At 42.6% G+C, this 13,298-nt stretch overlaps 1 protein-coding gene across 2 annotated transcripts in view; it reads left to right on the forward strand.

Annotated features, from left to right (window-relative positions):
- The window catches only part of cyth3b (cytohesin 3b), a 56,738-nt gene extending 47,917 nt beyond the window's left edge, over positions 1–8,821 (forward strand). Inside the window, exons 10-14 of one of the 2 annotated variants that reach the window (XM_042317089.1) lie at positions 4,470–4,546; positions 4,885–4,956; positions 5,353–5,507; positions 7,308–7,402; positions 7,435–8,821. In XM_042317089.1, the coding sequence (XP_042173023.1) occupies positions 4,470–4,546; positions 4,885–4,956; positions 5,353–5,507; positions 7,308–7,380 (377 nt within the window). In that variant the 3' untranslated portion in view covers positions 7,381–7,402; positions 7,435–8,821. Of the gene's footprint in view, positions 1–4,469; positions 4,547–4,884; positions 4,957–5,352; positions 5,508–7,307 lie in introns of both variants that reach the window. The other variant, XM_042317088.1, reaches the window with a different exon arrangement.
- Positions 8,822–13,298: the final 4,477 nt, after the last annotated feature.

Here is a 13,298-nt window from a genome sequence, read left to right on the forward strand (position 1 = left end):
GGTCATGGCTCACATCAAAACCATTATCCCATCTCTGCGTCTGGAACCTGGACTTCCTGACGGGCCGCCCCCAGGTGGTGAGGGTAGGTAGCAACACATCTGCCACGCTGATCCTCAACACAGGAGCCCCTCAGGGGTGCGTGCTCAGTCCCCTCCTGTACTCCCTGTTCATCCACGACTGCATGGCCAGGCACAACTCCAACACCATCATTAAGTTTGCAGATGACACAACATTGGTAGGCCTGATTAACGACGAGACAGCCTACAGGGAGGAGGTCAGAGATCTGGTCATGTGGTGCCAGAATAACAACCTATCCCTCAACGTAACCAAGACTAAGGAGATGATTGTGGACTACAGGAAAAGGAGGACCGAGCATGCCCCCATTCTCACCGACGGGGCTGTAGTAGAGCAGGTTGAGAGCTTCAAGTTCCTTGGTGTCCACATCACCAACAAACTAATATTGTCCAAGCACACCAAGACAGTCGTGAAGAGGGCACGACAAAGCCTATTCCCCCTCAGGAAACTAAAAAGATTTGGCATGGGTCCTCAGATCCTCAAAAGGTTCTACAGCTGCAACATCGAGAGCATGCTGACTGGTTGCATCACTGCCTGGTACGGCAATTGCTCGGCCTCCGACGCAAGGCACTACAGAGGGTAGTGCGTACGGCCCAGTACATCACTGGGGCTAAACAGCCTGCCATCCAGGACCTTTACACCAAGTGGTGTCAGAGGAAGGCCCTAAAAATTGTCAAAGACCCCAGCCACCCCAGTCATAGACTGTTCTCTCTACTACCGCATGGCAAGTGGCCATGAGACTCCTGAACAGGTAATCAAATGGCTACCTAGACTATTTGCATTGTGTCCCCCCCACCCCTCTTTTACGCTGCTACTACTCTCTGTTTATCATATATGCATAGTCACTTTAAATATACATTAATGTACATACTACTTCAATTGGCCAGACCAACCAGTGCCCCCACACATTGGCTACCCGGGCTATCTGCATTGTGTCCCACCACCCACCACCTGCCAACCCCTCTTTTACGCTACTGCTACTCTCTGTTTATCATATATGCATATAGTCACTTTAACCATATCTACATGTACATACTACCTCAATCAGCCTGACTAACCGGTGCCTGTACATAGCCTCGCTACTGTTATAGCCTCGTTACTGTTATAGCCTCGCTACTGTTATAGCCTCGCTACTGTTATAGCCTCGCTACTGTTATAGCCTCACTACTGTTATAGCCTCGCTACTGTTATAGCTACTGTTATAGCCTCGCTACTGTTATAGCCTCACTACTGTATATAGCCTCGCTACTGTATATAGCCTCGCTACTAGCCTGTATTTAGCCTCGCTACTGTATATAGCCTCGCTACTGTTATAGCCTCGCTACTGTTATAGCCTCGCTACTGTTACAGCCTCGCTACTGTTAGCCTCGCTACTGTTACAGCCTCGCTACTGTTATAGCCTCGCTACTGTTATAGCCTCGCTACTGTATATAGCCTCGCTACTGTATATAGCCTCGCTACTGTTATAGCCTCGCTACTGTATATAGCCTCGCTACTGTATATAGCCTCGCTACTGTATATAGCCTCGCTACTGTATATAGCCTCGCTATATGTCGCTATAGCCTACTGTATATAGCTACTGTTATAGCCTACTGTATATAGCTACTGTTATAGCCTACGCTACTGTTATAGCCTCGCTACTGTATATAGCCTCGCTACTGTATATAGCCTCGCTACTGTTATAGCCTCGCTACTGTATATAGTACTGTATATAGCCTCGCTACTGTATATAGCCTCGCTACTGTATATAGCCTCGCTACTGTATATAGCCTCGCTACTGTTATAGCCTCTACTGTATATACTGTACTGTTATAGCCTCGCTACTGTATATAGCCTCACTACTGTATATAGCCTCACTACTGTTATAGCCTCGCTACTGTTATAGCCTCACTACTGTTATAGCCTCACTACTGTATATAGCCTCGCTACTGTTATAGCCTCGCTACTGTATATAGCCTCTACTGTATATAGCCTCACTACTGTTATAGCCTCGCTACTGCTACTGTTATAGCCTAGCCTCACTACTGTTATAGCCTCGCTACTGTATATAGCCTCGCTACTGTTATAGCCTCACTACTGTTATAGCCTCGCTACTGTATATAGCCTCACTACTGTATATAGCCTCACTACTGTTATTATAGCCTCACTACTGTATATAGTCTCGCTACTGTTATAGTCTCGCTACTGTTATAGCCTCACTACTGTATATAGCCTCGCTACTGTTATAGCCTCGCTACTGTTATAGCCTCACTACTGTTATTTTTCACGGTCTTTTTTTACTGTTGTTTTTATTTCTTTACTTATCTATTGTTCACCTAATACTTTTTAAAAGTGCACTGTTGGTTAGAGCCTGTAAGTAAGCATTTCACTGTAAGGTCTACCTGTTGTATTCAGCATTTCACTGTAAGGTCTACACCTGTTGTATTCAGCATTTCACTGTAAGGTCTACCTACACCTGTTGTATTCAGCATTTCACTGTAAGGTCTACACCTGTTGTATTCAGCATTTCACTGTAAGGTCTACCTACACCTGTTGTATTCAGCATTTCACTGTAAGGTCTACACCTGTTGTATTCAGCATTTCACTGTAAGGTCTACCTACACCTGTTGTATTCAGCATTTCACTGTAAGGTCTACACCTGTTGTATTCAGCATTTCACTGTAAGGTCTACACCTGTTGTATTCAGCATTTCACTGTAAGGTCTACACCTGTTGTATTCAGCATTTCACTGTAAGGTCTACACCTGTTGTATTCAGCATTTCACTGTAAGGTCTACACCTGTTGTATTCAGCATTTCACTGTAAGGTCTACACCTGTTGTATTCGGCATTTCACTGTTAGGTCTACACCTGTTGTATTCAGCATTTCACTGTAAGGTCTACACCTGTTATTCAGCATTTCACTGTAAGGTCTACCTACACCTGTTGTATTCAGCATTTCACTGTAAGGTCTACACCTGTTGTATTCAGCATTTCACTGTAAGGTCTACACCTGTTGTATTCAGCATTTCACTGTAAGGTCTACACCTGTTGTATTCAGCATTTCACTGTAAGGTCTACACCTGTTGTATTCAGCATTTCACTGTAAGGTCTACACCTGTTGTATTCGGCACACGTGACAAATAAACTTTGATTTGATTTGTAACTCAAAAGTATCAAATTGGATCAGGGCTTACTTTTCTCTTTATATATCTGTCTATTTCTACGCTTTTTGTGTGGCATGTACAAGTTTACCCAACTAAAACACAGAAAATCGGCATAGCGCTGAAATGTGACTGTGTGGAAAGAAAAACATACATTTGAAAGTCTTGAATGCCGCTCCACTCATAAACAGCTGTATTTAGTATCGTTTTATGTGAATACCACTGAGGGCTAAGTGTGTGTGTGTGTGTGTGTGTGTGTGTGTGTGTGTGTAACACAGTATTGGTGTATTTATTGCTGTCTTCCAACAGGGAAGTCTTCTCAGCATCCCTGCCTTGCATCTCTGTGTGTTTCATTTCAGCTGAACGCTGCACTGTATTGGGCTGTAGTTGCCTGAGGGGGAACACTGTTAAAAACTATTTCAACTGTGTGCTGCCTCCCCTCTATACCCCTCAGCTTTGGTATACCCATGCTACAAAACTCTTTGCTTGGGGGTTTGGAGTGTGTGTGCATTTGTGCTTACAAATGCGTTTGTGTGCGTGTGTGTTATTCCTCCAAGGGTGCTTTAGATGCCAAGTTAGGTTCATATCAAGTGTGGTGTGTACCTTCCTTCTTCTGGAGAGCCAATAGCATTTTATTCCGTTGCCTTTAAAAAATGAATGAGCAAAGTTAGCAATAATTCAGGAGTTGTGTGAGTGATCATTTAATCATTGAATATTCTCTATGCAGTAACTGGAAGACATGGTTTAACCAATCACGTTGCTGAACAAATCCTGTGATGGAATTGCATCACCTCTCAATCAGTGGTGCCAAGTACCAACAGCAGAGTTCATTGGCTTTGATCTTTCAGTGTCTTAGGTCCACAGGAGGAGGATGGGGTGTTTGAGAGGAAGTGTAAGGTCTCTCTCTCTCTTCTCTCCTCTTTCTGTCTCTTTTCTCTCTCTCTCACTCATATTCTATTTCTCCTGTGCCATTGGTATACATGCTTTACGTACAGTATATAGATTTTCTGCCATTGTTTGAGACAAATCTCTCAGCAACTTTATTTATTTATCTTGGCTGATTTATAACACTAGAGCTGTCATGTTATTGTGGTCAAGGCGGCCATTACTTTGCCTACTATCCAGCTCTGGTCTTGTTGGAGTGCCTTCCTCCTGTTGTTCCTACTGTGAGGAGTATGGTGGAGGCTGTCAGTCTGTCACTAATTCCATTGTGTCATCACTTCCTGTTTCCCCTTCCTATTTCCTGTCTCAGGGGGAAGAGTGAAGACCTGGAAGAGAAGGTGGTTCATTCTGACAGACAACTGCCTGTACTACTTTGAGTACACAACAGTAAGTGGGTGTGTGTGTGTGTGTGCGAGCGCAGTATTGTAGGCAAGTACGCTGCCTGTGTGTTTGTACAGGCGTTTATATGTGGTAGTATAACTGGAAGCTTTTTATCAAAGCATTTGCCCTCTATCCAGAGATGGCTGCTTTATCAGCAGTCTGTCCTCTACCCTTGTATTATCCTAGAGGATCATATCATTATCTCTCTGTCCTCCAGACTGTCTGCCTGCCAGACACTAACATCATTAGTTATATTAGAGAGAGCAGAGCAGAGGGGAATGAAGGTTGTTTTCCAGTCTATGAAACAATGTCACAGATCATGTCTTGTTCTCTCTCTCCTCCAGGATAAGGAGCCTCGTGGGATCATCCCCTTAGAGAACCTCAGTATCAGAGAGGTGGAGGAACCCAGGAAACCAGTGAGTGCTTCATGATACTGCATCACATCCCTTCTGAAACCTTATTATGTCACTATTATATTTGGTGGTACTGGTAGTCAACCTCATCCACAAGGTTCCACTCACCCAGTGGAGAAGCCCAACTCATGATATCACCAGGGGTCAAAAGTCAACATAGTCTTCCATATTTCTAGCCATGTATTTGACCTGGAACATATAACCTAGTTGAGGATAGGGTCTCTAATTGTGGGGCAATACAACCACCCTTTCACCTCCACCTTGTTGGGATTATGCTACAATGCTAGTACCCACTCAACTCAACCATCTCCTCACCCATCAGAACTGATTGCTGGGGAAAGACACTAGGGTTTCCTAAAGTGTTGGACCACCCTTTCACCACTACCTTGCACCCCCCAGAACTGCTTCGAGCTCTACAACCCCAACCACAAGGGTTCGGTGATCAAGGCGTGTAAGACGGAGGCGGACGGCCGGGTCGTCGAGGGCAACCACACGGTGTACAGGATATCGGCGCCCACGACTGAGGAGAAGGAGGAGTGGATCAAGTCCATCAAGTAAGATTCCTGAGCGCCACATTTACTATTTATGCTGCAAGGCTAGTTAGCTTCCTGGAACTACCCACTACATTCACAATCTAGGCTACAATGCTATTTAGCTTCCCTCCACTCCCCACCACATTTACTATTTAGGCTGCAAGGCTAGTTAGCTTCCTGGAACTACCCACCACATTTACTATGTAGGCTACAACGCTAGTTAGTTTCCCTCCACTCCCCACCACATTTACTATTTAGGCTACAGTGCTAGTTAGCTTCCCTCCACTCCACACCACATTCACAATCTAGGCTACAATGCTAGTTAGCTTCCCTCCACTCCCCACCACATTTACTATTTAGGCTACAATGCTAGTTAGCTTCCCTCCACTCCCCACCACATTTACTATTTAGGCTACAATGCTAGTTAGCTTCCCTCCACTCCCCACCACATTTACTATTTAGGCTACAATGCTAGTTAGCTTCCCTCCACTCCCCACCATATTCACAATCTAGGCTGCAATGCTAGTTAGCTTCCCAAAACCACTCTCCAACACATTCACTATCTAGGCTATAATGCTAGTTAGCTCCCCCAGGGGAAATACGGGAAGGATTAGTTATCGCTTAAAGCACCCCGGGGGATGCCGATCGAGCCCAGCTAGCCTGGCCAGGAAAGGAGGCTCAAAACTGGGCTAAAGCCCCAGCGCTTCCCCCCTGTTGCCACAGAGGCTAACCATTACCATGCAGTGTGTGTGTTATCTTCTCCAGAGGGAGTCAATAAGGATTTAGCCAAGATAAAAGGCTTTTATGTCAATCACATTTCCTCAGTAAAATAGGGATGGTCGTATAGTCACGCTCCTTATCCTCTTATCTTTAATCGCGATTTAGGACAGTCTTTAAACAAACAGTTAAGACTACTTTTAGGGGACCATCTGTGTGAGTTTGGAAAATTCTGAACTGGGCTATGAAGCTCTTATATAACTGTATGAAAAACATGTTATGTAGGCTAACTCAATGTATTTGCTATACTGTAGCTCCATTGTAATAAGTCAATATTTGGTATCACATTCATATCCATTTCAATGTGTCGCAATGTCTTTTCATGGATATACTTCATCCTATTACATTCTCTGTTTAATTTATTTCCAGAAAGAAAGGCGCCCCGGGGTTTCTTCTTTTGTTTTTCTGAAATTAGGTTGCGGTAAATAACCAAAAGCTAAAAAAAAATAGAGGAATTGTTGCCATAGCTCAGAGACATAGTCGTATATGGGGGACAATGTAAATGGAGTAAGAGAGAGAGAATCCGCAGTGGGGGGTTGAGCCGGGTTTGGCTTTGTGCTGGTGCTAACAGGATTTTACACCCGTGAAACTGAAACTGCGCTCTGTGCCGGAGCCAGAATGGCTCTGTGACTCACTTCGCTTTGTACCGAGTGCCTTCTCTCCCAGAAAAAGAGAGCTGGAGTGTCGATAATTTAGAGCACTATTGTTTGCCCTGCACTCCAACCTATAAACTTGGAAAACTGCAGAGAGGAGAGAGTGCTAGAATGAGAACACTTGGAAGGGTTCTAGAACAGGGAATCAGGGAACGACATTCCACAGAATCTCGATGGAACCGGAGTGCTGAGGAAAATAAGGAAAAAGGGGGTGGGTAGGTTTTCTTCAGAAACCATGGAAACAAAACTAGGTCACCGAACAAACTTTTATTTTTTTCATCTAGTTAGTTAAGGCAGGGGTTAGTAGAAATGTGGCCGCATTTCCATATCAAAGATGCTCAAGTTTCCCCCTGGCGTATTATTATATATTTGTTTTGATTGGCTGTTCCAGGGCGAGCATCAGCAGGGATCCCTTCTATGATATGTTGGCCACCAGGAAAAGACGGATTGCCAACAAGAAGTGAGCAGGGACACCCCTCATCCCAGGACATCCCAAACTGGGACACCCCTCATCCCAGGACATCCCAAACTGGGACACCCCTCATCCCAGGACATCCCAAACTGGGACACCCCAAACCCCCTTTCCTCAGCCCACCAATCCTCTTCCCCAGACAGACCTTACTCATGAAGTTAAACACCCCTTCCACCCTCCCTCCCTCCCCCCCCCCCCCCCCTCCCTCCACTCCCACGGACAGACTCCACTCATGAAGTTCCCTCCCTACTATCCCTCTCCCCCAAGGCCCCCAGAGCCCAACTTGTCACTAGAGAGATGATGGCCAACCAAAGATAGCCATCTGACCCTTCAGACCCTGATAGAACTCGCACCCGGTCTTGAAGACAACGAGGACAGTCTCCGGTCTTGAAGACAACCCCCGTCCCCATTCTGGACACTTCCCCAGCCCTGGCTGCAGTACCAGGGGCTGGAGTTACAGGGACATGACGTCCCAGGACTAAAGCAGAGGACCAACACAGGGAGACATCCCTCTATAGGACCAGTGTGGTTCAGCCACACTACAGATTACCGAGGGAAGCCAGTGGGATGTATTAACATGTATTAACACACATTCTCTGTCTCTCTCATCTCTTTACTCCCCCATACTGCCCTCCTGTGTTCCCCACATTCGTTCTGATTACGTCCATGTGTTTCTAGCAGGGGTTGGAGCAGAAATTATTACCCAATCGTTCCATTCCGAGCAGAAACCCTATTTTTTTCATTCCGTTCCAGTGTTCCGACCAGAAAATACAGTTCTGAACCAGTTCCAACCATCAAAAAGTAACAGCTTATATATATCATTTTCATAAAATGTTTAACCTGTGAAATCAACATGTATTTAGCAAATTTTTACTCCAACAATTTTTACTCCACCAATTAGTGCCGATAGAGCAGCTTGCTATGGAACGGGTTAGATTGTTGTTTACATTTTTATTTGGTCACATAAGTGCAGGTGTGAGATGCGACTTATTTAAATGTAATGGGTGGGGCAAGAGTGAGAGAGAGGGGTGGACATGGAGGGGGCTTGGCTTGAAGCTCTAAACATCATAACAGGTCTTGAATTAGAATGAGTGTAGGGTATTACTAGCCTTATACACCGAATTACAGAATATTATATACTAGAATTTATATTTATTTATTTTTGGAACTCAAAAGAACATTGGTTCTCAAGATTTGAAAACAGTTAAGGGTTATGTTATGTTCCAGAACACTAGGGATCACTTTTGTACATGGTTCTGTTTCTGTTCCTCAAAACATGCATTTATTTTTCTGTTCTGTTCCCTGAACTGGTTCCAACCCCTGCTTTCTAGGTCTTCTGCATTTGGGCGACTTGAAAAGCAAAACTGCAATTTTTCACATACACATGCATGTATGTCTGTTTATAGATATACCATAAAGTGCATTTAGAAGTGGGTGTGCTAACTTGTGTGTGTATCTACACAGTATATATGCATGTATGTATGTAAACACAGTAGTGCGCAAGCCAAGAGCAGACATTAAACACAACGACTGTCTTAATGTCATCTCTGACATCCATTATACAGAAAGGTTTGTGTTTGATCATTTATGAAGATGGTAGAAAAACCGAGTTCCTCTTGTGAATGTTCAGATGGATGGAAAGACATGGCAGAAAGAGGAGAGAGAGAGATGGATGGAAAGACATGGCAGAAAGAGGAGAGTGAGAGATGGATGGAAAGACATGGCAGAAAGAAAGATGGATGGAAAGACATGGCAGAAAGAGAGATGGATGGAAAGACATGGCAGAAAGAGGAGAGTGAGAGATGGATGGAAAGACATGGCAGAAAGAGGAGAGTGAGAGATGGATGGAAAGACATGGCAGAAAGAGGAGAGTGAGAGATGGATGGAAAGACATGGCAGAAAGAGGAGAGTGAGAGATGGATGGAAAGACATGGCAGAAAGAGGAGAGTGAGAGATGGATGGAAAGACATGGCAGAAAGAGGAGAGTGAGAGATGGATGGAAAGACATGGCAGAAAGAGGAGAGTGAGAGATGGATGGAAAGACATGGCAGAAAGAGGAGAGTGAGAGATGGATGGAGTGAGTATATCAGAGAGGGAGGGAGAGAAAGTTCCAGGGCTGCAGTAACTGTACATGAACATGTGACCTGACCAGGAACAAATCTGGGCCTTACACTCCTGGCCCTAAACATAAACCATGTAATCATCCCACTATGGTGCTCAACTCTTTTTCCCAGGTGCCATTGCAGCAGTTCTGCTGCAACCTCAGAATACAACGCTAGGTTAGTGCTGAAATTAGGAAGACAAAACCTAGAAAAACTACAACATTAAAGTCTTGAGTCAGCTGGACTGATTCCAAACATTGTGCGGACCACAGAATATTAAAATGTGCATACTTTTTATCTTTGGTTGTGAATTATAGGGGTGGTTACATGGACCTATATTTAGCCTATGATTGGAGTTACTCCATTTTCAATGGCGTGTCTGCAATGCAATTGAACGTCCTTTGAAAATGTGTTGTAGTCTAAGAGAATGCTTGAATATGGGTTTGTGAAACAGCCCAATAAGGGTACCAGTCATTTTAAGCTTTTCTTTCAGTGTCTCGAGGTCCAACAGCGCCAACAGCGCCAGTGAGGGGCGATGCATTGATGTGACCCATATGCTTTTCATTTGTAACCGAAGATCCTTGCTTGCTTTTTGTGTTCCCCTTACAAAATATAATCTATTATCTTGTTTGTATTTATTTTCTTTGTCAAATGGTTCCATTCTGTCCGTAAGCGTTAACTAAAGACTTAAGTTATGTATATGTAAATAATGTAGAGGTTTTATGGGTCTCCTTTTTGTTGTTGTATGAATACTCTGAAACATGTTACACCTACTGGCTGTACTTTGCATCAGGTCAGTTTGAGGTCTTCTGTACACAAGTCAAAAACATGATCATAAACAAATACTATATAACGTGATGTCAGGAAAAGTCCATTTCCAGCAGGAATGAGGATGATAATGATGAGGGTGATGATGTGGATGAATAGGATATGGGTGGTAGTAATACTGATGATGGTGATGATAAGGCAGATGTTGAGGATGAATAGGATATGGGTGGTAGTAATACTGATGATGGTGATGATAAGGCAGATGTTGAGGATGAATAGGATATGGGTGGTAGTAATATTGATGATGGTGATGATGATGATGATAAGGCAGATGTTGAGGATGAATAGGATATGAGTGGCAGTAATATTGATGATGATGATGATAAGGCAGATGTTGAGGATGAATAGGATATGGGTGGTAGTAATATTGATGATGATGGTGATGATGATAAGGCAGATGTTGAGGATGAATAGGATATGGGTGGTAGTAATATTGATGATGATGGTGATGATGATAAGGCAGATGTTGAGGATGAATAGGATATGGGTGGTAGTAATATTGATGATGGTGATGATGATGGTGATGATAAGGCAGATGTTGAGGATGAATAGGATATGGGTGGTAGTAATATTGATGATGGTGATGATAAGGCAGATGTTGAGGATGAATAGGATATGGGTGGTAGTAATAATGATGATGATGATGGTGATGATAAGGCAGATGTTGAGGATGAATAGGATATGGGTGGTAGTAATATTGATGATTGTGATGGTGGTGATAATAAGGCAGATGTTGAGGATGAATAGGATATGGGTGGTAGTAATATTGATGATTATGAAAATTATGATGTCCGAACTATAATGCTGACTGATGAAGTTGAATCCAGTAGTTTTTCTATGTGTTTGTAAGATATGACCCCTGATCTCAGGGCAGAATATTACCTACTACTGCCCCTTGTGTGGGGCTATAGCTAAATGAACTTTTCTATCTCTGTAAAAGCTATTGGTCACATTGTACATTATGTGGAAAGCTACATAAAGTATACAAAGACTACATCCGTTGTACGACGCATTTATTTATTATTTATTGAGCTTGACCTACATATTTGCATATGCAATTAATCATCCAGTTTATCAGTAGATAATATGCTGAAATGTATATTTTATTAAACTTAGTAGGTCATGGATCAAAGGTTATTAAGTTCTTAATTTATGTTAATCATCTAAGTACCAACTGTCATGGGTAGTAATTATTTAAATAGACTTTAGATACAATATTTGCCTGTTTTTTATATGGTGGAAAAGCAGTAGAAAACAAAATGTAACTGGAAAAAAAACATGTCCTGAACAGTAACCAACCAACCAACTGACATCCAGCCCATATCTATGAACATTCTTATGAGTGTAGAGACAGATGGTCAATATGGAGTGGTGGGACAAGACTACAGTGTGAGAAACCCTTTACTGATGGTTAAAGTCTGAGAAACCCTTTACTGATGGTTAAAGTCTACGAGAAGGACTTTACTGATGGTTAAAGTCTGTGAAACCCTTTACTGATGGTTAAAGTCTATGAGAAACCCTTTACTGATGGTTAAAGTCTATGAGAAACCCTTTACTGATGGTTAAAGTCTGAGAAACTTTACTGATGGTTAAAGTCTTTACTGATGAAACTGATGGTTAAAGTCTATGAGAAACCCTTTACTGATGGTTAAAGTCTGAGAAACCTTTACTGATGGTTACTGATGGTTAAAGTCTGAGAAACCCTTTACTGATGGTTAAAGTCTTTACTGATGGTTAAAGAAACCCTTTACTGATGGTTAAAGTCTATGAGAAACCCTTTACTGATGGTTAAAGTCTATGAGAAACCCTTTACTGATGGTTAAAGAAACCCTTTACTGATGGTTAAAGTCTATGAGAAACCCTTTACTGATGGTTAAAGTCTATGAGAAACCCTTTACTGATGGTTAAAGAAGGACTTTACTGATGGTTAAAGTCTTGAGAAACCCTTTACTGATGGTTAAAGTCCCTTTCTGATGGTGAGAAACCCTTTACTGATGGTTAAAGTCTATGAGAAACCCTTTACTGATGGTTAAAGTCTGTGAGAAACCCTTTACTGATGGTTAAAGTCTATGAGAAACCCTTTACTGATGGTTAAAGTCTATGAGAAACCCTTTACTGATGGTTAAAGTCTATGAGAAACCCTTTACTGATGGTTAAAGTCTATGAGAAACCCTTTACTGATGGTTAAAGTCTATGAGAAACCCTTTACTGATGGTTAAAGTCTATGAAACCCTTTACTGATGGTTAAAGTCTATGAGAAACCCTTTACTGATGGTTAAAAGAGAAACCCTTTACTGATGGTTAAAGTCTATGAGAAACCCTTTACTGATGGTTAAAGTCTATGAGAAACCCTTTACTGATGGTTAAAGTCTATGAGAAACTTTACTGATGGTTAAAGTCTATGAGAAACCCTTTACTGATGGTTAAAGTCTATGAGAAACCCTTTACTGATGGTTAAAATCTACCCCTTCATTGATCAGCAAACAGACATAGATCAGGTCAGAGTAATATGAGTTCCCCCCTTAATTGGCCAATAAATAGATAGTGTCTAGATAAGGTGTGAAAATAAATCATTTGAAAGAGGGGGACCGAGTTCTTAGGTAACATAGTGGGCAGATGGGTGTTTAAGTCCTGATTCTATACACTTCTGACCTGAAGGGATTTCTGTCTGCTTTATAGTGTAAGTGATGCAACACTGACTCCCAGTGTATTGATGTGGCATTACAATACATGGAAGCAAAATTGAACTCCAATCCATTAACCGGTGTTATGATACCGATGGTTTGTTGAGACTGATGGTTTATACGGTTGTGGCTACCATTACAGCGCCATCTAGTTGTCACGTTGGGGATAGCAGTTGTTGACAACTATCATTTTAGCTAAGCCCTAACCCTTTCCTACCCTTCATTAATTCTCCTATCCTGCTGTGTTAGTTCTCAAACCATCAATATCTTGAAACTGTAGTTAATGAATGAAATTG

The sequence above is a fragment of the Oncorhynchus tshawytscha genome, unplaced genomic scaffold, assembly GCF_018296145.1.
Source record: "Oncorhynchus tshawytscha isolate Ot180627B unplaced genomic scaffold, Otsh_v2.0 Un_contig_11560_pilon_pilon, whole genome shotgun sequence".
NCBI classification, from domain to species: Eukaryota; Metazoa; Chordata; class Actinopteri; order Salmoniformes; family Salmonidae; genus Oncorhynchus; species Oncorhynchus tshawytscha.